The sequence below is a fragment of the Sinocyclocheilus rhinocerous genome, unplaced genomic scaffold (genome assembly GCF_001515625.1).
Source record: "Sinocyclocheilus rhinocerous isolate Xijiao unplaced genomic scaffold, SAMN03320098_v1.1 scaffold1534, whole genome shotgun sequence".
NCBI lineage: Eukaryota > Metazoa > Chordata > Actinopteri > Cypriniformes > Cyprinidae > Sinocyclocheilus > Sinocyclocheilus rhinocerous.
Window position 1 is genome coordinate 1369438 of NW_015638992.1, and position 23906 is coordinate 1393343.

Genomic DNA, 23906 nt, shown 5'->3' on the forward strand with positions numbered 1-23906 from the left:
TTTGTGTCAGCACGTCATAAATAGAACCCGGCAGCAGTTTTCTGTCGGGGATTTGTCGTGTCGTGTTGTGCCGCAGTGTAGACCATAGATATGTATATATATATATATATATATATATGGTGTAGACAGCATCACTGACTATAATGAGTTCTGTAGTATCTGGTGTAGACACGGTGTAACATTGGTTTTGCTTTGTTTCACAGAACTAATCGTTGCCTGGGTTGCGTACGTATGTGTGGGGCGGAGCTATTAAAATAGGGGCGAGACCCTTTTGGGGTAGGGGCGTGTTTGTTTTGGTGATTTCAAATGTCAACATTGGCTACCAGAAATCGCTTACCCCACCTTTAAATGAAAAAAATTACAATACAATTTTGAGATTATTTAATAGAAAACAATCAAAGGTAAAACATCTGTGTACATTCTATTAATGAAAATATTAAGGGGAAATCATAATGGCAAAATAATAAAAATATCAATTAGGCTCCATTTTATTTTTATATGTGTGTGCGCGCGTGTGTATGTGTGTGTGTGTGTGTGTGTGTGTGTGTTTGTGTGAGATTGACCAAAGATTGGCAAAGCTGCAATATCATGACAAAATGATTAATTATTACTCTTGATATTGTTTTTTTTTGTTGTTGTTGTTTGTTTTTGGCTAAGAACTGTTTATGTACTTTTTTAAATTGCTTTTTAAGGATTAAAAAATCCAAACTTCGCGTTGGTTATTTTTTTTAAGCTAGCAAAAAAAAAAAAAAAACTCCGGTTATAATCACTGAAACTGTCTACACTTCAAAATCAATCTCTTACTTACATATTTTTTGCACTTTATTGTTATGATGAGAGAATTGGAGAATGCTGATTCTGTTCTCAGTCAGCGAGGGTGAAGGCTGAACAAACGCCTCTGATTGGCCAATGCGTTCATAAAGTCAACAGAAACGTGTGTGATTGGTTAAAACGCTCACCGCTGCAAACCGCAGGTAAAAAAAGAAATCTGATGCAACGTGAGCTGATCTACTATAATGACACTTCTCATTCATTTCACATGTATTTTTGCATGTATGATATACGTCAGTTTGACTCACTTCTCTTCTCTGCTCATTCCTTTAGACGCTGTCTCTTTTCCGCTCTCCGTCTTTGTTTCCTCATGTTCTTCAGTTTGTCCCCCAACATCTGCTGCAGGAGGAACGCCATCTCCTCTGATTTTAAGCCTGAAGAAGAGATTAACTATCCAGTATCCACTACTAGTTCATGTATTTGACCCACGGCTTTCCAAAAGTTGGGTAATGCAAGCTGCTTTATGAAGACAATAGAGGTGTGTGAGTTCCAGATTTGGCATCTGATGAAGATGAGGGCGATGGAAACGTCTCAAGAGCTTAACTCATTATAAATGCCTCACCTTGAGCCAAGGACGAACGGCTATTGTCTTCATGCATAATACTGCTGATCTGAAATACATATCAACTAGTGTCAATTCATTTTATTAACAGAAACGATATACAATTTTGTCCAAAAGTCTGAGACAACTAGTGAGAAATGCTTTTTTTTGCATGCTTTTCTAATATAATACATGTTTTTAATTATTGAAAAGTTGAAACATGAACATAAAGCTGTCATTGTTAACAAAAATTAAAATGAATAAATATATGAAAATGATTGTTTAGTAAATAATTTTTTACTGTTATACACTTTTGAACTAAAACTATTTTTTTGTTAATTGCAATGAGGATGAAATAAAATATTAGGTAAAAATTATTATTATTTAGGCCTAGTTAATTATATTACAATTATTTAATAGTTGTTAACTAAAAATTTAACTATTAACAAATTAACTATTATTGTTTTTTGTTAATTGAAATGAGAAATAATTAAAATTAAATACAAATATTAGATTAAAAAGTCAAACTAAAAATATTATTAGGCTGTATTATTCAAAATATTAATACAAACTCTAACAGTTTCTCTAAGATACTAAAATAACCCTGTTTATTTTTACATGTAGGCCTATAATATATAAAAATTACCACAGCAAATGAAGTAGATAATGCAGATAATTTTTAGATCATTTTAATTTTTTTTTTTTTTATTAACCTTTTACTTCTGTTATTATGGCACTGTGATATAGTGATTTTTTAATCACATTCTGAAATGTAATTAGGTGTTTTAAAGCAGCACTATGTAACTTTTGGCGCTCTAGCGGTTAATAAACAGAACTGCACACATCCCGCGGAAGAACATTCCAACCGGAGCTACTTCTCTAAGTTTATGTCTATGGCGATTCACGCAGGTATGTGTTACTCCGCAGCGGTGACGACCCGACCAGGCTACAATAGTCCAAATATAAGTACTTATTATAAGTGTACCGTAGTGATTCGGAATAAGACAAAAACGCGGTTTGGAAGATGAATTCATGATGTACTCGCTCATTACATACATTTCGCACATTTTGAACACAGAAAAAGCTACATAGTGCTGCTTTAATTGAACCTCATTTGACTTGGATCGAGGAAAGTAAACTCTGGCACATCTTGCCCCACTGTTCTCTATGTGAAGTGTGCCCACACATATAAAGTCGAAACACTGAATTCTTTTATTTTCTCTCAGATCAAGTTCTTCTGTCCTGCTGTCTGTTGACAGGAGCCTCATGGAGGTTTGTTCAATCTTTAGTGAAGTACAGCTCTGAAATCTACATTTCAACAGTTCAGCATCACTCTAAAGAAAAAACAGCACTTATGTAGCACAAGGAATTCTTTATTAAATTAATTTAGAATGTTAATATTACTACTATTTTGGCATTAATGTTCACAGCTGTTCTTCTGGTTCAAATGTATATGGTGATGCATCTGTCTAATATTGCAATAAATCATTTGTGATATTTTAAAATGCTGCATGTATTTTGTGAAATATGAGAGGATGAAATACAGAAGGAAAGCATTCCACATGGCTGGCCGTCCTGAATGATTGAGTGTGTTTTAATGGACGCTCAGTGTTTGTCCCGACAGAAAACCCCAGGCCCCGTCTCAAACACACAGCATCTCTCTAGATTCACTCTCGTTCATTAGAAAGTCGTCTCTGTGATTGACAAAACAATTTGAGTTTATTATGTTTATAGCTGTATACATTCAACAGACTGAGTCTGAGTCAGTACAGAAGAGCACATCAAAGCCCCCGAGCGCTTTAAATACTGGGTGGATGTTTTTCATTTTTATTTATTTATTTATTTATTTTTCCCAGATGGCCTTGCAAAATCAATTCCCAAATTGCTTTATTATTCAATAATAATAATAACGGTGGTTATTATTATTATTATTATTATTATTTTTAATAATAATAATAATAATAATATAATTATTATTGTTACTTAATTAAAATATAACTGTTGTTCATAATCATAATAATAATAATAATAATAAATATTACTGTACTTATAATAATAATAATATGTAGAAGAAGAAAACAACATTATTTAATTTTTTTATAATTGTGATTGTAATAATAATATTATAACTGATGTTTATGAAAAATAATTATTTTAATAAATATTTTTAAAATAATTTTCATTATAACATTATTATATTAATAATAGCAATAAAAATGTTTACATTTTCTAGAAATAACATTATTGTTTTTAATTATAATATTATAACTATGATATTAATAATTATTATTGTTATTTTCATACATTTTATAATATAATTATTATTATATTAATAACAAACCAGCAACATTTATTTTTAATTAGTATTTTTATTATAATACAATACTTAATAATGAAAACAACAAAATAATAATTATTATTATTATTTAAATTGTTGTTATATTATTGTAATTGTAATAGTATATAACTTATATTAATTATTATTATTAATATTTTAGTCAGTTTAATTAGAATATTATATTATAATTGTAATGATTATTATTATATCAACAACAACAACAACTAGCATAATAATAATAATAATAAATATTATTAGAAATAATTAAAACTGTGTTTTCCTGGTTACAAGTAGTTGCATTTTCCAGATTTTAATTTATGAATAACTGGTATTAAATTTACCAATAAAATAATTTTTCAGCTGTTATGTAAAGAAACATTATGAGACTAATTGCTTGGCCTGTATAGACTGCAAATGTGATATTTCATGTAGCGAGCACGTATGCACCAGCACAAAACCTGTGAGCACAAGCCTCCTGAGTACTAAACAGATGATATCATCACACAGAGCCTCAGCCAATCAGAGCGCAGCAGGAAACACAATTCCACCAATCACAGGAGACAGAGGGATGGGCTTCTGTTTACAGACGCGGCCCAGAGTGCCAAGCAGCTGAGAGAGAGAGAGAGAGAGAGAGAGAGAGAGAGAGAGGAACGTACAGAGGAGAGATTGTGCCGGGATGGAGAGACAGGGATGCAGTTGCTAGGGAACAGAGAGGAGACGTCCATCTTTTGCAGCTTGTTCCAGATACAGCAAGGTTGGGAAAGGTTTGCCTTTCGTAAAGGAGGGGAATAAATGCACCATATAAAAGAGAGAAGGACGGAGCGCCAGGTGATGTGACGTGATCTGGAGCGGGATTATGTGCTGGTCTGGCATGCATTATCAAACACATCTGATAGCTGCTCAACAGGAATCTGTGTGTTGTTGTTTCTGGATGGTGATGGCCATGCACAGATCCTGAGACGCCCCTCTTTGTCTGAGCATCCACAGACGGGACGGGCTTCACCCGACAGACAGACAGAGAGTCAGATCTGATGGATTCAGTGGAGAGCTGAGAAATCAACAGGCCTGAAGCTGAAACACACACACACACAGAGAGAGAGAAACCAACGCCTGCCCAGAGAAACTCCTTCTGTTGTGAGTGTTTGACCACATGAGCAGCCCGCTTTAATTCCACAGAGTGACGTAAATGGGACGTTCAGGGAGATAAATCTAGATTTTTCAGTGTAGAATTGATTCTGAAGGGAGTTTGTATTTGACAGGTGGATGGATGGAGGGTTAAATAAGTGATGACAAACGAAAAGTAGTGTTTCAGATCTGCAGCAGGTTAATACAATTTGATAAAAGATTACTAATATATATATGTGTCTGTGTATGTGTATGATGCACCGGTGGTATTTTTGTGTTACTGAGATACTTTTAGGTTCCTTTTTTTTTTTGCATTTTAATTTTAGTTCTAGTTTTAGTTAAAAGCTTTGTTGTGTGTCTTTGTGATTTTTATTTGTTTGTTTGTTTGTTTGTTTGTTTTTATATATATGTCTATATCGTTGTCATTATTTCTTAAGTTTTAGTTATTTTAGTACATCCGTTTCAACTAAATGAAAATGGGAAAAGTTTGAAATTTTTATTTTTGTATTTTCCATTTTTAATTTTAGTTAAAGTTGTAGTAATTTTGTTGTTTTTGTCATTTTTTAAAAATACGTCTATATAGTTTTTATGCATTTGAGTTATTTTAGTAAATCAGTTTAAACTAAATGAAAATAGGAAATGTTGCTTTGGCATCTGCTTTTTTAGTTTTAGTGTTTTAGTAATTTTGTTGTGTGTTTTTGTTATTTTAATTATTTTTTGTTTTATTTATTTTTTATTATATATTGTATTTATTGTAGTGTTTATTTTTTATGTCTACTGAATATCATTTTTATTGTATTTTATTTTTGTGTTAGTTTTAATTATTTTAGTATTTTTTTTGTATTTAAGATAAATGAAAATAAGACCAGGAACATGTATTATGGAAGTAGAAAGTCAATTTTGAAGTCATGTTGACTCGATCTTGATTTGATGTTCAGTGATGCAACAATAAACACAACATCTCTATTACTCAAAATCCTTCAATCGAAATATGAAGCTTTGGCATGGAACTCATCCCACATTCATTCCTCAAATCATGTGACTTGTTGAGGAGAGTGACGTACATCGTTAGCTCATTGAAGAGAAATAATCTGTATTTTTGTCTATATAGGCACTTGTAAATGTGCTGATCTTGTGTGATTGGGAGCAGAGGATGGGAACCACTGAAGCCACTCTACGCATGGAGAACATGGAGGTGAAAGATGAGTGGCAAGACGACGATTTCCCCCGGTAAGACCTGACTGACCTTCAACTGATTGAGACTGAGAAATACATACTACCATACTATTTCTGCAGTATGCATACTTGTGCACAGTATGTGAATCTTCTATATGCACAGAATATGACCTACAACATTTGCCAAATGTGCAGTTTGCAGTGCATGAGATACTGTATCCCACAATGCATTGTGCTCGACTTCAAATGCAACATAGAGAGGTTGAAATTGCAGCATTTTTGCATACTTTTTGACATAAATAAGAGCTAAATTTAATGTGGATCATATTGAGATCTGACTTTTGACTGTTTGCTACTGTAATGCTGAAAATGTTTGATTATTATTAATGTTGAAAACAGTGCAGCTTCATATTTTGTGGAAATTGTGACACACTGCTTGAGCCAGTATTTTAATTTTTTTTACAGAAATGAATGCTTTTATTTCGCAAGGATGCATTAAATTGATCAAAAGTGACAGTAAAGACATTTATAATGTTACAAAAGATTTGTTTCAAATAAATGCTGTTCTCTTGAACTCTCTATTCATCTGTGAATCCTGAAAAATAAAACGTATCACAGTTTCCACAAAAATATTGTGCAGCACAACTGTTTTCAACATTGCTAATAATCAGAAATGTTTCTTGAGCAGCAAATCAGCATATTAGAATGATTTCTGAAGATCATGTGACACTGAAGACTGGAGTAATGATGCTGGAAATTCAGCTGCGCATCACAGGAATAAATTACATTTTACAATATATTCACATAGAAAACAGCTATTTTAAATTAGACTAATATTTCACATTTTTACTGTATTTTTAATTACATAAATGCAGCCTTGGTGAGCAGAAGAGACTCTTTCAAAAAGCAATTTATTTAACTTTTGACTGGTAGTAAACACAATCAGTACTGCTATTGATCTGTATATTGATACTATTTAGTTATAATGATTGATTTTTACTTGCTAATAAGCAGATCTGTGCCTCAGCTATATGACACCAGGCATGTAAACATGTACAGCACCCATGGGGCTTGTTGGTGAGTTATTCTCATCCACAGCGCAGACGTCTTTGATTTCTGATCGATAATGTCAGATCAATATTAGAGCTCAGAGCGAGTGGAGCTGAGGATGTGTTATCTAGCTGCACATGAAGGAGAAATGAAGGTGAATCGTGGCATAAACAGTCCAGATGCAGCATGTGGGTCAACATACAGTACATGAAGACATAAAGAGCACAGCCTTACATCATAATGCATTACCATTTATGGGCAAATATGAGGTCATCAGTGTTGCCATGACAATGAGGCTAGTAAGAGACACAGAGTGCTGAATAATTGATTCTGCACTAGTGTACATTATCACACGCTGAACAAAATCTTGCTGAATTAGGTTTTTAATTATCATGTACTGTAATGTAATGTAATCATGTAATGTAACCTTCACTCTGAAAAATCTGCTTTTGCTAGCTTTTGATAATTTTGCATTAAAAGCTTTTACTCTTACTTTTACTGATGAAATAATCCTAAATCACCACAGCACAGTGATTATATCCTGTGGTAATATCATAATACTTTTTTATGTACTACACTGTAAAAAAAGTATGTTGTCAAGTAATCTATAAATGCTTCATGCGGTAAGTATTTATTAATTTAAATAAATAAATTATTTGATTAATTGCTATTTTTACTTATTATTTTATTATTATTTTTTATTATTAATTAATTTTTATTATTTAAATAAATGCTTCACATGGTAACTGTTTTTATGGAATTTAATATGTATTAATATTAATCAATAACAATATTTAAATAACTGTAGCAACTGGTTTTATTAATAGATTTATTCATAATATTAATAAATAATATTAATAGAATGTGTGTGTGTATGTATGTACAGTATGTATATATATATATATATATAATGTGTGTGTATGTGTGTATATATATATATATAAGTAATAATATTTAAATAAATGCTGCATGTAGTAATTTTTTGTGCAATATAATATTTAACAATTTACTTAATTTTAATAAGTCTGACTACATTACATTATAAAAAAAAAAGTCATTTTAAGGCTCACATCAGTTACGATCCTTAAAGTAACAACTGCATGCTTTTATTTTAGCTTTCAGTGTACTGACAGATTACCATTTTAATATACCATATATAAAGATATTTGAAACAATATCATACTACAATAGTGCATGTGCAAAAAATGGTACCTTTTATATCAGAGTCACACACATTAAAACTAACTTCATGATAATGGTTTACACAGATAAGCATCCTATCGCTGAACTGTCTGAACTGAGTTCTGTAACCCTCATTATTGCACTGCGCTCTCTTATTAACTAGCGCGTCCCCTGACGGCGCACAGACTGCTGGGTAATTACTGACTGTAGTCAGCATGAGATACACAAACACAGCTGATCATAATGTCAGAGAATGATGGGTTAATTGTGTCCTTCGCTCGTGCTAGAACGTATATTTATCACAGACACTTGAGGATGCATGACTCTTTTCACTTGACTAGTATAAGCAACCACTTAAAAACCACCTCAAACACCCTAGCAACCACCATTAATAACCTAGCAACACTAGCAATAAAACAATGCATTAAATAACTCAGCACCCAGTTAAGGCCAGTTATTACTGTGGTTCACTAAATGAAAGTGTGGTGTGGTGAGTGGCTCTATAATGACTAAGGAATGTGCAGTTGTGTGTATTTTGGTGTCGTGGTCGTCTGTAGGATTTCTCTGTGTTGGTTTCCAGGCCTCTTCCTGAAGACGGTGATTTAGACGGACTCACTGACAACACTCGTAAGTTTATATAAGTTCATTTTTTATTAGCTGAAGAAGGAACGGTTCAAGTTGAAAGTGGCACTGCAGTGTTGTTGTTACATTGACTAAAACTGAAAATATTTATAAATAATTTTATATTTAATTATTAATTATTATATGTATTTTCCATTTTTGAAAGTATTATCAGTTAACGTATAAATGAAGAAACATATATATATATATATATATAGAAAAGTAAATTAAAAAAACTGACAAAAACACAAAATTACTTAAACTCTAAATATTTTTTAATTATTATTATTATTTTATATTTATCAAAACAAACTTAAAAACTGACAAAAACAAAATTACTAAAAGTATAAATATTTAAAAATGCTTATTTTATATTTATTATTAGTTAATAAATAAACATTAACCGAAATAAAATAAAATATTTAAAAACGTCAACTTATTTTATTTCAATTAGTTGCCAGAGCAACATTTTTTCAATAAAATTTAATTACAAATCATAATCATAATATTTCAAAATAAATTTCATAATCATAACATCATTTTCATTTAACTGAAATATCACTCTGAATAAAACTAAAATGAAAAATAATAAAAACTAAACAGACATTTAAAACAAGAAAACAAACTAATAAAATGAACAAAAAACAATGACAAAATCACTAAAACTTAAACTCAAATTTAAATGAAGATGGAAAACAAAAAATCTAAACTAATTGAAAGTATGAATGAATACTATACTAGTATATTAATGATATAAAAAAATTCACTTGAAGAGTGAAGAGTGGTTGAAGGAATTTTGTCAAGTTGTCAGAAAGTGTGAGGGTTTCTTTTAGACGTCTGACAGCTTCTTTTTATAAATGTGTTTCATTTCCTCGGCTTCTTTTATAAACGTGTGTGATTTCAGCTCATCGCGCGGCTCTGACGGCGGATCACACGGAATCGGTCCGACAGAAGCGCCGCACTCTGATCGCTCCGGATATCAACCTGTCGCTGGATAAAAGCGAAGGTTCGCTGCTTTCTGACGACTTCCTGGAAACTCCAGACGACCTGGACATAAACGTGGACGACATCGACACGCCAGACGACGACTCGCTCGGCTCCCTCAACAACGCCAACGAGCTGGAATGGGAAGGTCAGTCAGAGGTCAAAGGTCATGAGGCTTCGACTGGAAAACAGGGTGCATTACAGAAGGAGACTGATCTGCAGGTTAAAAGCAGACTGTGTTGTTTTTCAGACGACGCTCCGGTGGCCAGTGCGAAGGGTGCAGGCGGCGAGGGGGGCGACGGTGCGGGCCGTCTGTGGAGGACGGTGATCATCGGAGATCAGGAGCACAGGATAGACATGCAGGTCATCAGGCCGTACCTGCGCGTCGTCACGCATGGAGGTCAGTCGACGATATCAATTAACATTTGATATGACACAGATAGAACTTTCTCTTGTATATGTGACCCTGGACCACAAAACCAGTCATACGGGTCAATTTTTTGAAATTGATATTTATACATCATCTTCAAGCTGGATAAATAAGCTTTCCATTGATGTATGGTTTGTTATGATAGGACAATATTTGGCCGAGATATTATATATATAATTTAAAAAAACAACCTTGCTTACATGTACTGCTTTAAGCTAACTGAGACTTGTTAGCACTTGTATATCATTGCTCTTTTGTTGATTTTGATTGCTTCCATTGTCCTCATTTGTAAGTTTGTATGGGTCAAAATTATTGATTATATCAAACTTAATTTTTGATTAGTAATATGCATTGCTAAGAACTTCATTTGGACAACTTTAAAGGAGATTTTCTCAATATTTTGATTTTTTTGCACCCTCAGATTCAAGATTTTCAAATAGTTGTATCTCGACCAAATATTGTCCAATCATAACAAAGCTTATTTATTAAGCTTTCAGATGATGTATAAATCTAAATTTCGAGAAATTGACCCTTATGACTGGTTTTATGGTCCAGGGTCACATATATATAAATATATATAATGTACACACGGCATTTTAGGCATTTTGAAAAATAAAATAAAAAAAATAGGCATTTTGTTGGCTTTTGTTTTTAATTAATTTATATTTCTTCAAACATACACTTCTATTCATCAACTTATTATTGATTATTGATGCTGTTTCCTAGTTTAAGGGATTTAAACTTGTGTTATTTTCATATCATTAAGATACTATGATATTTTTATTAATATTTTGAATTAGCTTTTATTTTTATATGTTCTGTTTTCGTTTTTATTTTGCCTAAAGTTTTAGTCATTTTTATTAGGTTTTTTTAATGTAGTTTTATTGATTTTTATTTCAGTTTTAGTTATTTTGGTTTTAGCTAGACTAAATGAAAATGAGAATTTTTGCCTGGCAAACATATTGAAATATAATAAGTTTAAGGGTTTTTTATATTTTATATTTCAGTTAAAGTTTATTTTATGTCATTTATTTTATAAATGGTTTTAGCTTTTGTTTTAACTAATAATAACAACTCTAATTTGAACAAACCCCTTCACACTAAATGAAACTTTGCTCTGTAACACATCACACACTTTACATACAAAAACATAATAGTATCACAACAAGGTCATTTATATCTTACTGTACAGTAGCAAAAACAGCTTGTTTAATTGTAAAGGTTGGAAAATAGATATGAAACCTGAATGACAAATGTTTCTTGTTTGTTAGCACATTGCATGTGGACTCAAGGGGAAATACAGCACATTGTGTTCCAATGCAGTTTTACACAAGCAGAGGGATCAGTGAAAATATGGACACTGCTAAGTTTGACTCTAAACACTCTGTCTGTTCCTGTTTCTGTTCACAGGTTATTACGGTGAAGGACTGAACGCCATCATCGTGTTTGCTGCCTGCTATCTGCCCGACAGCGGCTGCGCAGACTACAGTTACATCATGGAGAACCTCTTCCTGTAAGACAGTTTTAGTTGTCTTAGTACATTAAGTTAAACTAAACTAAAATGAGAAATGTTGCCATGGCATGTAGTTCATATAAAAGTTTCTTATGTATTTTATTTCAGTTCAAGTTTATTTTCTTTTTTTAAAGGGGTCATATGATGCGATTTCAATTTTTCCTTTCTCTTTGGAGTGTTACAAGCTCTTGGTGCATAAAGAAGATCTGTAAAGTTGCAAAGACTAAAGTCTCAAATCCAAAGAGATATTCTTTATAAAAGTTATAAACAATTATTTTAAATTGTAAATATATTTCACAATATTACTGTTTTTACTGTATTTTTAGTCAAATAAATGCAGCCTTGGTGAGCAGAAGAGGCTTTTGAACGGAGACCCTGTTTTACTGCAGACAAATGCAGATATTTTACAGGTTTGCACTATGGATATTTCATCTGAATGCTTTATTGTATTGTCTCTGCAGGTATGTGATCAGTAGTTTGGAGCTGCTGGTAGCTGAAGACTACATGATCATCTATCTGAACGGAGCTACGCCGCGCAGGAGGATGCCGGGCATCAGCTGGCTCAAGAGATGCTACCAGATGATCGAAAGACGGTACAGCTCAGCTGATCATTTAATGAAACACAGATGAGAACCCATATGTGACCCTGGAGCACAAAACCAGTCGGGGATATTTGTAGCAAAAGCCAAAAATACATTGTATGGGTCAAAATGATCAATTTTTCTTTTATGCCAAAAATCATTAAGACAGTAAGAAAAGATCATGTTCCATGAAGATATTTTGTAAATTTCCTACCGTAAATATATCAAAATTTAATTTTTTATTAGTAATATGCATTACTAAGAACTTCATTTGGACAACTTTAAAGATGATTTTCTCAATATTGTGATTTTTTTGCACCCTCAGATTCCAGATTTTCAAATAGTTGTATCTCATACCATACATCAGTGGAAAGCTTATTTATTTGAGCTTATTTACTTATGTATAAATCTCAATTTCAAAAAATTGACTCTTATGACTGGTTTTGTGGTCACATATGAAAAACAAAAATCCTTTGTGTTTACACTCTGTGAGATGGGACGCTGATGCTAGTTAGGACCGATTTTGGTGTGGGATTTCACATGAATTCTGTTCATTTTATTCCATTAACGTCCAGGTTAAGAAAGAATCTCAAATGTCTGATCATCGCACATCCCTCCTGGTTCATCCGGACAGTTCTGGCCATCTCACGGCCCTTCATCAGGTCAAGGAAACACTGAACATCACATAAACACCCTCAACAGTGTGTAGAATGTGTTTTAATACACTTGAATTCCTCTGCAGTGTGAAATTCATGGAAAAGATCCGGTACGTCCAGAGTCTGGAGGAACTGGCTCAGATCGTTCCCATGGAGCATGTGCAGATTCCCGAATGTGTGCTGCAGTAAGTGCCCTCCACCAGCACGAGGAGACACACGGATGTCTTATGAGAGAACTTCATTTGTACATGCAAACTAAAACACATCAGGACAGGATTGAGTTTGGTTAAAGCTGTTTGCTGAAATTGACATTGCACATTAACATGGTATCACTATGTTGCATATTTAACCCTGTAAAGCCTGACATATGAAGTAATAGTCCGAAAAAAATCACTTTTTTTTTAATGGAAAAGTTTATTGAACCTTTAGACAGAATATCTGTATCATTTTTCATACATCAGGCTTTTATGGCTCATCATAGTATGATATAGTCCGTTTTATTCAGAGACTCAAACTGAGCAAAAATATGCAATTTGGTGCAGATACTGATATTTATATGGAAGGGATGAAATTCTGATGCTAATTGTAAATTTAAATCAATGAGATCTTTATAACAGATAGATATAGCAGATACTGACATAAAATGATACAAATATCAGTCGTCACTCTATATCTGCGACTGCCAATAATGTGTCTTAGTAAGACGAGATTTACATGATCCAAACATACAATGCAATGCAATACAATGAACAAACGTTCCTCAAAAGCCCAATGATGATCATATTTGAGACTCACATTTGAACACGATTTTATGGACAATCAAGAAAAGTGAAGCTGCTTCAGTCCAGTCTGTGTTCATCTTGAAATATTAATAGTTATTCGTACGTTTACTTAGTAAGATTTGGCAGCAAAAAGACCTGCGAAGCACGAGCTGAAGGAGGACGTTTGTACAATTGTACTAAAAGAGCTTTTACTTGATAAAAAAACTATCAATCAGACGACAGAAGGTATGGAGTAGATTGTGTGCGACAGGTTTAACTGCAAAGTTAGAAACTAGAAATGTATTTATAGGGTTAAAATATGAATAACATAATAACACAGCACACATACTGCATACTGTAAAAATAGGAGTATCAGGGCAGATCTGAACACAGTCGTAGATTTCTCTATTGAAGGTGTGAGGTTTTAGAAATGCACAGTGTTTGTAGTGCGATAACAGAGTTTGCGTTCTCTTCTTTCTGCAGATGTGACGAGGAGCGAATCAAAGCGCAGAGAGAAAGGTAAAACCGCAGGGGGTTGTGGGATGGTATGGCGTTACGTGATCTGAGTACTCTGGCCTTTACATGATTCAAATGTTAAACAGGCAGCAGGAGAGTTGCTCTATATATATATATATATATATATATATAAACAGAAGATGTAACATAAAGCCCAAATATACATAACTAATAACAAAAACTATTAAAAAAACATGATTATTTAAACAAAATACTTTCAAATGTGGAGTGTCATGCAGGGAATTCTGGGAATATCAGTTTACAGTTTTTGAATGTAAATTATACATTGATTTGTTATTTTTACTTCTAAAATTAACAGCATTTTACTGTAAAATTACATGAAATGTCTGGTTAGATATTTTACAGTTTTTCCCTGTATATAGTAAATGAATAATTTTTTTTCAGTGTAACCGTCATACTTTATCAGTGGCGGGCCGTGCATTTTAAACCTAGGCCTTCAGTGGCGTCCTACATGAATTAATCCATCTCTTCATACCATCATAATGAATGTAAATTATACATTGATTTGTTATTTTTACTTCTAAAATTAACAGCATTTTACTGTAAAATTACATGAAATGTCTGGTTAGATATTTTACAGTTTTTCCCTGTATATAGTACGGGAACTTACTGTTAACCTATTAACAGTTTTTTCCTGTAGCGTTTTTACAAAATTTTACAGTTAAAATTACACTTATTTTTTATATGTATGTATGCACAGTTATTGCACAGTCTCAGTTGGTTTTGTCAGCCGTTTGGTGTGCACTAATATGTACCTTTGATTGTATCCTCACAGGCTTGAACAACTGGCCAAGACATCAGAGAGGTGAAACTCTTTACATCCACATATACAGTGAAGCCCCGCAGTGTTTGATGTATGTGACATACAGCTTCACTGGACTTTCTGTCCTGAGGCACAGGCTACAATCCCAATTTGCATACTGCATACTAAAACTTTATTTCACTGGTCATAGAATAGTATATACAATACACTACTGAAAAATGTAATACTAAGAAAAAAATAATGCTTCTATTCATCAAGGATGCATTAAATTTTTTTTTTTTAAATGGTAAAGACACTTATAATTAAAAAAAAAATCTATTTTTAATAAATGTTGTTCTTTTGAGATTTCTATTCATCAAAGAATCATGAAAAAAAATTATTATAATATTTTTTAATATGATATCATAATATTTAGTATAATTTTATAATATTTTATTTAATAATGTGAGCAGCTCAGATGTTTTCAACATTGATAATAATCAGAAATGTTTCTTGAGCAGCAAAGCAGCATATTAGAATGATTTCTGATGCAATAAATTACATTTTAACAGATATTCACATGGAAAACAGTCATTTTAAATTGTAATAATTGACAATATTACTGTTTTTACTGTATTTTTAATAAAATAAATGCAGCCTTGATGAGCAGAAGAGACTTCTTTAAAAACATTTAAAAAACTTACAGACCCCAAACCTTTGAACGGTAGTCTACTTTTGGATGTAGTATTACTACATACTACAGACCACCATTGTCAAATCCTGTATGCATATGCATGCATTAGGTAGAATTTAAATTCATAACCTTATCCCTCATTATTATTTAAAGTTCAGACTTCTGTATTATTGATGCAGCAGCTTCACGTTCCTTGCCACACAATTTTGTTCCTTTTTCTCACAATTGTGAGTTTATATCTCGCAATTTTGACTTTATATCTCTCAATTCTGAGATATATATTTTTGTATAGAATTTTTTTCTCAGAATTGTAAGAAAAAAGTCTGAATTATGAGGTAAAAAGTATCTTTTTTTATATATTTTTATTTCATGGCAGAAATTGACTTCCACAGTTATAGTACTGTATTTATTCATTTTAATTTAATTTTCTTATTTAATCAAATTTGTATTATTTCATGTTATTTGTATTATTTATTTATTGGTAATTTATTTTAAAAAATGTACTTATGTATTTTAATCAAATTTTTATTTCTATACTAATTTTCTTTAATTATCTGTATTTATTTATTTGTTTCTTTGTTTAACTGTATTATTTATTTTAATTATATTTTTATTTATTTACTTATTTATTTGTAGCCTATATAATTTTTTATTTACTTTAGTCTTGTTTTGTAAAATTTTTTTTTTTGACCAAATTTGCCCAATTATGGAAGTTAAATGTGTCGATGTGTTGACTTTTCATGTTGATTTTAAATGCAAATGTTCAAATCTGATGCGATTGTTTAATATGCATGACATAAATGCAGAGAAATCGGATGTGATTGTGTAATGTGCATTCACACGGTTTGTTTTGAATGCATTATTTTGCAGGCCGCCCTCCGTGGCCGCGGAGGCCTGTCCCTGACGCGTCTCATTGGGTAAGAGAGTGAACGGCTGACTGTAACAGTAGATTCAGCAGTAGGGTGGGTTTAATGACCTCTGGACCTTACGCCATATTTGAGGTCTCTGAATGGCGAGAGGAGCAGCATCTCGTCTGCTCTGTTACATAAAGCACATCTGCTGCTCTCTTCAGAACAGCAGCCGCAGCGACCCCGCCGCCCATCACTGCTATTTTTGACCAGACTACTGACAGGCATAGAGGAGCAGCATCTCGTCTGCTCTGTTACATAAAGCACATCTGCTGCTCTCTTCAGAACAGCAGCCGCAGCGACCCCGCTGCCCATCACTGCTATTTTTGACCAGACTACTGACCGGCACATGGCCGATATCCCAGCAGAAGCATATCGTCCTGCGTGTCCGTCTTACTTCGGTTTGGGGAGTAACTTAAAGGGATAGCTCACCCAAAAATTACAGTTCAGTCATTATTTACTCAAACCTGCATGCTGTTATTTTTTATTTCATTCTAATAGTTCCTTCTCATAGCCATTTCCTTCTCAATGGCTGTCAAGGACAAAACCCCCATAAAGGTAGTCCATATGACTGATGGGCTTTATTCCAAGTCATCTGAAGTCATATGATAGCTTTGTGCGAGGAACACACTGAAATTGAAGTCATAAGGCGTAAACCTACGAAGGTGTCATTGACGTCCACCTTGACACGACATGCATTATACTGAGCATGTGAGCTACAGCAAAAAGGAAGCTTCTGAAGGTTTTTTTTTCTAATTATAGTACTGTACTGTTATATATATACTGTATTTATTCATTTTAATTTAAGTTTTATTTATCTACATATTTTCTTATTTAATCAAATTAGTATTATTTCATGTTATTTGTATTATTTATTTATTGGTAATTTATTTTAAAAAATGTACTTATGTATTTTAATCAAATTTTTATTTCTATACTAATTTTCTTTAATTATCTGTATTTATTTATTTGTTTCTTTGTTTAACTGTATTATTTATTTTAATTATATTTTTATTTATTTACTTATTTATTTGTAGCCTATATAATTTTTTATTTACTTTAGTCTTGTTTTGTAAAATTTTTTTTTTTGACCAAATTTGCCCAATTATGGAAGTTAAATGTGTCGATGTGTTGACTTTTCATGTTGATTTTAAATGCAAATGTTCAAATCTGATGCGATTGTTTAATATGCATGACATAAATGCAGAGAAATCGGATGTGATTGTGTAATGTGCATTCACACGGTTTGTTTTGAATGCATTATTTTGCAGGCCGCCCTCCGTGGCCGCGGAGGCCTGTCCCTGACGCGTCTCATTGGGTAAGAGAGTGAACGGCTGACTGTAACAGTAGATTCAGCAGTAGGGTGGGTTTAATGACCTCTGGACCTTACGCCATATTTGAGGTCTCTGAATGGCTAGAGGAGCAGCATCTCGTCTGCTCTGTTACATAAGATGTAAGTAATATATTTAAATTATTATTTTGATCATGTTATTTGCTCAGCAAGATTATATGTAACATATTAAATCTATAAAATGTTTATATATTAAATATTGAACATATATGAAATATCATAATAACTCTGAAAGGGTTATTAACCAAACTAAAACCATAAAAAAATGTCAGTTAAAAAATAATACAATATAAAAATGAAACATTTCTCTTTTTTTTTTTTTGTTTAACTTGATGTACTTAACTGAAACTGAAGATGTACTTAACTGAAACTGAAAAAAAAAAAAATCCTATATAGACATATAAAAAAAAATATATACATTTATGCATTCCTAGGCCGTGTCCGAAAGCTCTAAAATGCTGCCTTCTTTTTGCACTTTTGATGTTATTTCTAGCGAGAAATCAGTGTTGTAGTAATTAAATATTCATTTAGTTATAACCAAAACTCATTCTATTTTGTTGTAGATCATTAAACCGTTACGCTGCCTCAGAAGCCCGTCCGAAATCCGTTTCATGAGGTGCCTTCGTGCAAAAACGCTGCCTGCGAAGTCATTGCCTGATAAGGCAGCTGCCTAGTCTTTCGGAAGCAGCCATACTTTTTTTGGATTATTTTTTGTAAGACTCGCCCATTCACACGAGTAGAAAGCAAAACTGTTGATACATACAAAACACAATGATCCTAAAAATCTAAAGGAGGGTTAAAATGATCAATATAGTGATTGTGAATGATATTTTTCTCATTTACAGATACACCTCAAGGCAGGGATTCATCTGTGCATGTCATTTTCCAAAGATGTTCCTTTGAAGAACAATCATCTCAAAACACAACAATGATGTTTGTGGTGCTCTGTCTACAGTGCAGTTTTTCCATACACACTGACCTTTGACCTGGATCACAACCGGACCGCAGCTAAGTATGTACGAGAGAGAAAACAAACGCTCACAGACTCTTTTCTAACAGAAGAGGAACATCTGCGCAAAATAAACATCTTGTGTAACAGTCATTGTGTTGTACAGATGTAGAACGTGGGATGTTTTTAACTTGACTTGGCAGTTTATCCATGTTCACCTGCCAGCCGCTTCCACAATGAGAAACACATTCAGTCTCTTACATAATGCAGCAGTTTACAGGTTTAAAGTCAACATGAAATCATGTTGTAATCTTTCATTGGACAATTTGCCATGAAAACAACCAAGCGCCAAATAATTATTTAGTCATAGTTTTGGGCTGTTGCTGTAGATCTTTTAATCTTTTCTAAAATCTTGTAAGTGGTTAAAGAAATAGTTCAACCAAAAATTAAAAGAATTAATTGAAAACTCACCTTCAGGCCATCCAAGATTAGGATGAGTTTGTTTCTTCATCAGATTTGGAGAAATGCTCATCAATGGATGCTCTGCAGTGAATGGGTGCCGTCAGAATGAGAGTCCAAACAGCTGATAAAAACATCACAATAATCCACAAGTAACCCACACCACTCCAGTCCATCAGCTAACGTCTGGAGAAAACAAAAGCTACGTGTTTGTAAGAAACAAATCCATCATTAAGGCATTTTTAACTAAAATATGAGTACATAATCCACAATAATGCTTCTTCCAGTGTTTGGACTCTCATTCTGACGGCACCCATTCACTGCTGAGGATTCATTGGTGAGCAAGTGATGCACTCTGCTACATTTCTCCAAATCTGTTCCCATGAAGACACAAACTCATCTTGTATGGCCTGAGGGTGAGGACAATTTCAGCTAATTTCAGATCATTTTTGGTTGAACTATTTCTTTAATGCAGCAGTTCAATGGTGGTTAACATTAATGCAAGTTTACAGCAATAATAGCAAATCAGGAATTATTTTTAAAAAGAAGCCCGACCTTCATGTTGACTTTTAAACTGATCTGATTAAATGTACAGTATGCCACTAGAACAGAGAATGTGAAGGCTGTGTTCTCATAAAGTGAGCTGTACATACTGTGTGACACACAGGCAGCAGGTCATGTTCGCTGGAACTTTACGACTGTAATATATGTCTTTAATAAGTATCAGGGGCTGTGTTCCGAATGGAATGCTAGCATACTGCATAGTATGCACTGCATACTTATTTTTTACTTTAAACCGTAATTGAAACCGTATGCAATCATAAACGCTTCTTACTGCTGTCAAATGACCTCATGGCATTGCATGCTTTAATCCACTTATCTCATTTTAATGCAGTTTTATCTGAAAATGTCTTAATCTTTGGCAGTTCAATCAAATGAGTCAGCAAGGTTGATCATGGTTGATGTGATTTACTTTTCATTCATCACACTAGAAATTGAAGGTCAAGTTGAGTGTGTCGCATAGTGGAATACAGTATTCATACAGTAAATACAGAAAATTCCATGCATACTGTAGAAATAGTTCGGTAGTATGATATTCTTAACACAGCTGAAGTGTTTGGCACAGTGAGTAGCCTGAATTCACTGTAAGTAATCCATGTACATAGACTCCGTCATGCAGCTCCACGGTACTTCCCATTATGACATCACAGGAGGCGGAGCTTGTTTTCCCTCCCTTCATAATGCCTTATGGGTACTCTGATATATCAACAATTAGATACAGTGAGTTCTTATAACAAATGTCTCAGTAACACTACAGTAAGGTTCTATTTGTTAACTACATCAGTTAACATGAACGAATAATAAAATTTACTAAAGCATTTATTAATTTTAATGTTAACTTCTATGGAGAACCAAACTTGCAAAAAAAAAAAAATTAATGAATAAATGTAATAATAGGAAAATCACTAAAGGAATAACTGACTTGCTAATACAAATAAAATATTTTTTTATTTAGAAAATGTATTTAATTAAATTTGTCCTTAATTTATTTTTTGTATTTCCCCCCTTTATTTAGTATGTTCTTAATTTAGTTGTAACTGTATTTTTATTTATTTAAAATAAATTCATTTATTTTTGTATTTATTCATTCCCATGAGTAAGATCCTCCATAAATTTCAACATTTACTAATACATTATTAAAATTGAATTACATAAACTAACAACAAACAGTGGTATTTAACAAATATTAATAAATACTGTAACAAATGAATTGCTCTTTGTTAGTAAATGCATCAACTTTAACTAATGAGGCCTTACTGTAAAGTGTTACATCTCAAATATTTTTCAGCTCGACAAAGAGCAGAGTGACTAATTTCACAATAACAGCAATAAACATGCCATTTTATTAAGCAAATTCATTTAGTGGCATCGTTCCAGGTTAATAGTTGGTCTGCTGATTTTTGCAGCGATACACTGGATTGACCAATCAGCATGCAGCAGCACGTAAGCGCTCATAATGCATTTTGAAGGGATAATTTCAGCCACATTATTGTATAATGTACATTATCAGACTGTTTAACAGTGTACTGTGTGTAAATCATTTGTATCATAGGATGTGCAATAAGTGAATGAGTTGCTAACATTGATGATGTGACAATTAATAAAAGTTAAATTTAACTGTCAAGCTTTGTATTTTACATTTTCTGGTTGCATGACTCTGTAATGTGGTGTTTTGGGTTTTGTCTTGTTCATGTTTCCATGTCTTTTATTTTGTAATTGTTTTATGCTGTTTGCTATAAGTAGCCATAATGTTGCCATTGTCTGTCGTCGTGTATTGATGTTGTAACTCTGCTGTTGGTGAGTCTGTTCATGCCTAGTCAAGTCAAGTCTGTCCATGTCAAGTCTGTTCATGTCAAGTCCAGTCACAGATTATTGTTTCTAGTCTTCGTCTGTTTGGATTATGTTTGGATCACTGTAAATAAACTGCACTTGGGTCTTCACTACGCTTGCCTTCAGTGGACTGACTCGTTACAGACTCACAGCTGTCAGGACGGATTTCCTGGGAAACTGCATACTTTCATCATTCGTCTGCGCATGTACATGTCATATCTGTGAATAAATGAAAGGAGGTCAGGTTACTATCGTATCCGTAGCTTGAAGCCACAACAACTGAACCTCGAAACAAAAAGAGTTTGCAAGCAAAACCGGAAAGCGACAGAACTCGTAATAAAACATGAATCAACATTGCTGTGCATTAAATAGATGACAAAACATTGTTTACTTTGGTAACTATACCAAACCAGTTACTGCTTTTTTCTATTTGCCTATAACTATTTGACTGTATCAGTTATCTGATATTGTTTCAGCGCTGCCAGATTTTGTAACATTATTTTAACAAGTCATAACAACAGCGGCATATAGGCTGCTTACCTGCTCATAAGACATATACAGTGGGTACGGAAAGTATTCAGACCCCCTTAAATTTTTCACTCTTTGTTATATTGCAGCCATTTGCTAAAATCATTTAAGTTAATTTTTTTTCCTCATTAATGTACACACAGCACCCCATATTCCTGGATATCAGCTTTCGTTATTGTGTTTTGATGTCATTTGCACTGATAAAGCGATCATTATCACAGTGGTGCCCCAAAACATTAGATTCATCCGCGCAGGACAGCGGAGCCGCAGCACAACTCGCTTAACGACCAAAACAATGTTCCTCCGCGAGTAACTTTTAGTTTTATTCTTACACCGCTAGAGGGTTCAGTAATTGTTGTATTGGGCAGTCACACGTGTCCCAGCAGGCATATGTTGTGAGCTGTTCATGGTTCAGGAGTGAGTCATTTACTCACACACTCTTGTGTTAATACATCTGATCTCAGAATGTCAGAAACAAAACATTACAAACAAATGCAGCCTGAGCTCCATCAACTCATACTGTCTGTAATCTCAAGTCACGCTGGAAAAACGGATCATTTTCAAAGCTTTGACCTAGTAAAGCAAAGCCTTTTGGCTTTTTATGTTTTGGCCATTTATGTTGACATGTAGCTAAATAATAAAAGAACTGGTAGCCTATTAGGTCTATGTTTTTAGTCAAAGCATGTAGCCAAAACAAGTAAACAAGCTTCCATAACACTTCACAATAAGGTCCCATTAGTTACTCCATTAAATAATATTAACAGATAGGTCTACAGCTTTTACTTTTAATAAGGTATTAGTAAATGTTGAAATTAAAATGAACTAGTAAATTAGAAGTATTTTTCATAAACTAATTTTTACAAATGGAACCTTATTGTAAAGTGTTACCCAGTTTCCATACTCAAAAGCAATTAAACATCAGTAAACATTTATTTCTTAGGTTTTGAAATAGATGATTATATAGGAATTATATATGAATAATATATGTATTTAAGAATAAATATTTAAGTCATAGTAACCTGTTAAATATGTATTTTGTTCTTTGAAAGTCTAATTAAATAATTTAACCAAATATTTTTTAAATGTAATATTAAAATATACCCACTCAAGTTCTTTATACTGCTAAATGCATGATTATTATCAGTACACACAATAAAAAAAAATTGTTTACTGTCACAAAAGGAAACTTGTGTGACTCATGTAATCTATTTGATCATAAAATCAAAGTTCAAAGCTTCAAACATTTTCTTACTTTTATTTTTTTATATATTGCTCAGAAACAATGACATAGGAGTGATAAAAACATTGACGTTCATCTCAATGTCAGACGAATGATAATTATGAATGACTGAAAGATAAAGGATCATAACTTGAATGAATATTAACACTGTTGCAATAAGCCTTTTTGTAGTCATTCAAGGAAGTGAAATGTTAGTATTATCATTTATACTTGGACTCGAATTGATTTTATTAAGATGCAATGAATGACACATTTCGTGAAATGATTTGGATTCGAAACCAAATAACCTTCTTTAAAATCTTATATATAATATATATA

At 32.9% G+C, this 23906-nt stretch overlaps 1 protein-coding gene across 2 annotated transcripts; it reads left to right on the plus strand.

The window, feature by feature from the left end:
* Positions 1-4361: 4361 nt before the first annotated feature.
* On the plus strand, positions 4362-19416 carry LOC107750922 (caytaxin-like). Of its 2 annotated transcripts, XM_016566501.1 has the most exons (13): positions 4362-4844; positions 5947-6065; positions 8824-8870; positions 9769-9996; positions 10099-10248; positions 11689-11791; positions 12253-12384; positions 12948-13034; positions 13115-13213; positions 14273-14308; positions 15102-15131; positions 16633-16679; positions 18867-18906. In XM_016566501.1, the coding sequence occupies exons 2-12, from the start codon at positions 5989-5991 to the stop codon at positions 16664-16666; spliced, it is 1023 nt and encodes a 340-aa protein (XP_016421987.1). In that variant the 5' UTR covers positions 4362-4844; positions 5947-5988; the 3' UTR covers positions 16667-16679; positions 18867-18906. The 2 variants fall into 2 exon arrangements, with proteins under 2 accessions (XP_016421987.1, XP_016421986.1); XM_016566500.1 differs by lacking the exon at positions 16633-16679 and having other exon boundaries at positions 18867-19416.
* The last annotated feature ends 4490 nt before the right edge of the window (positions 19417-23906 follow it).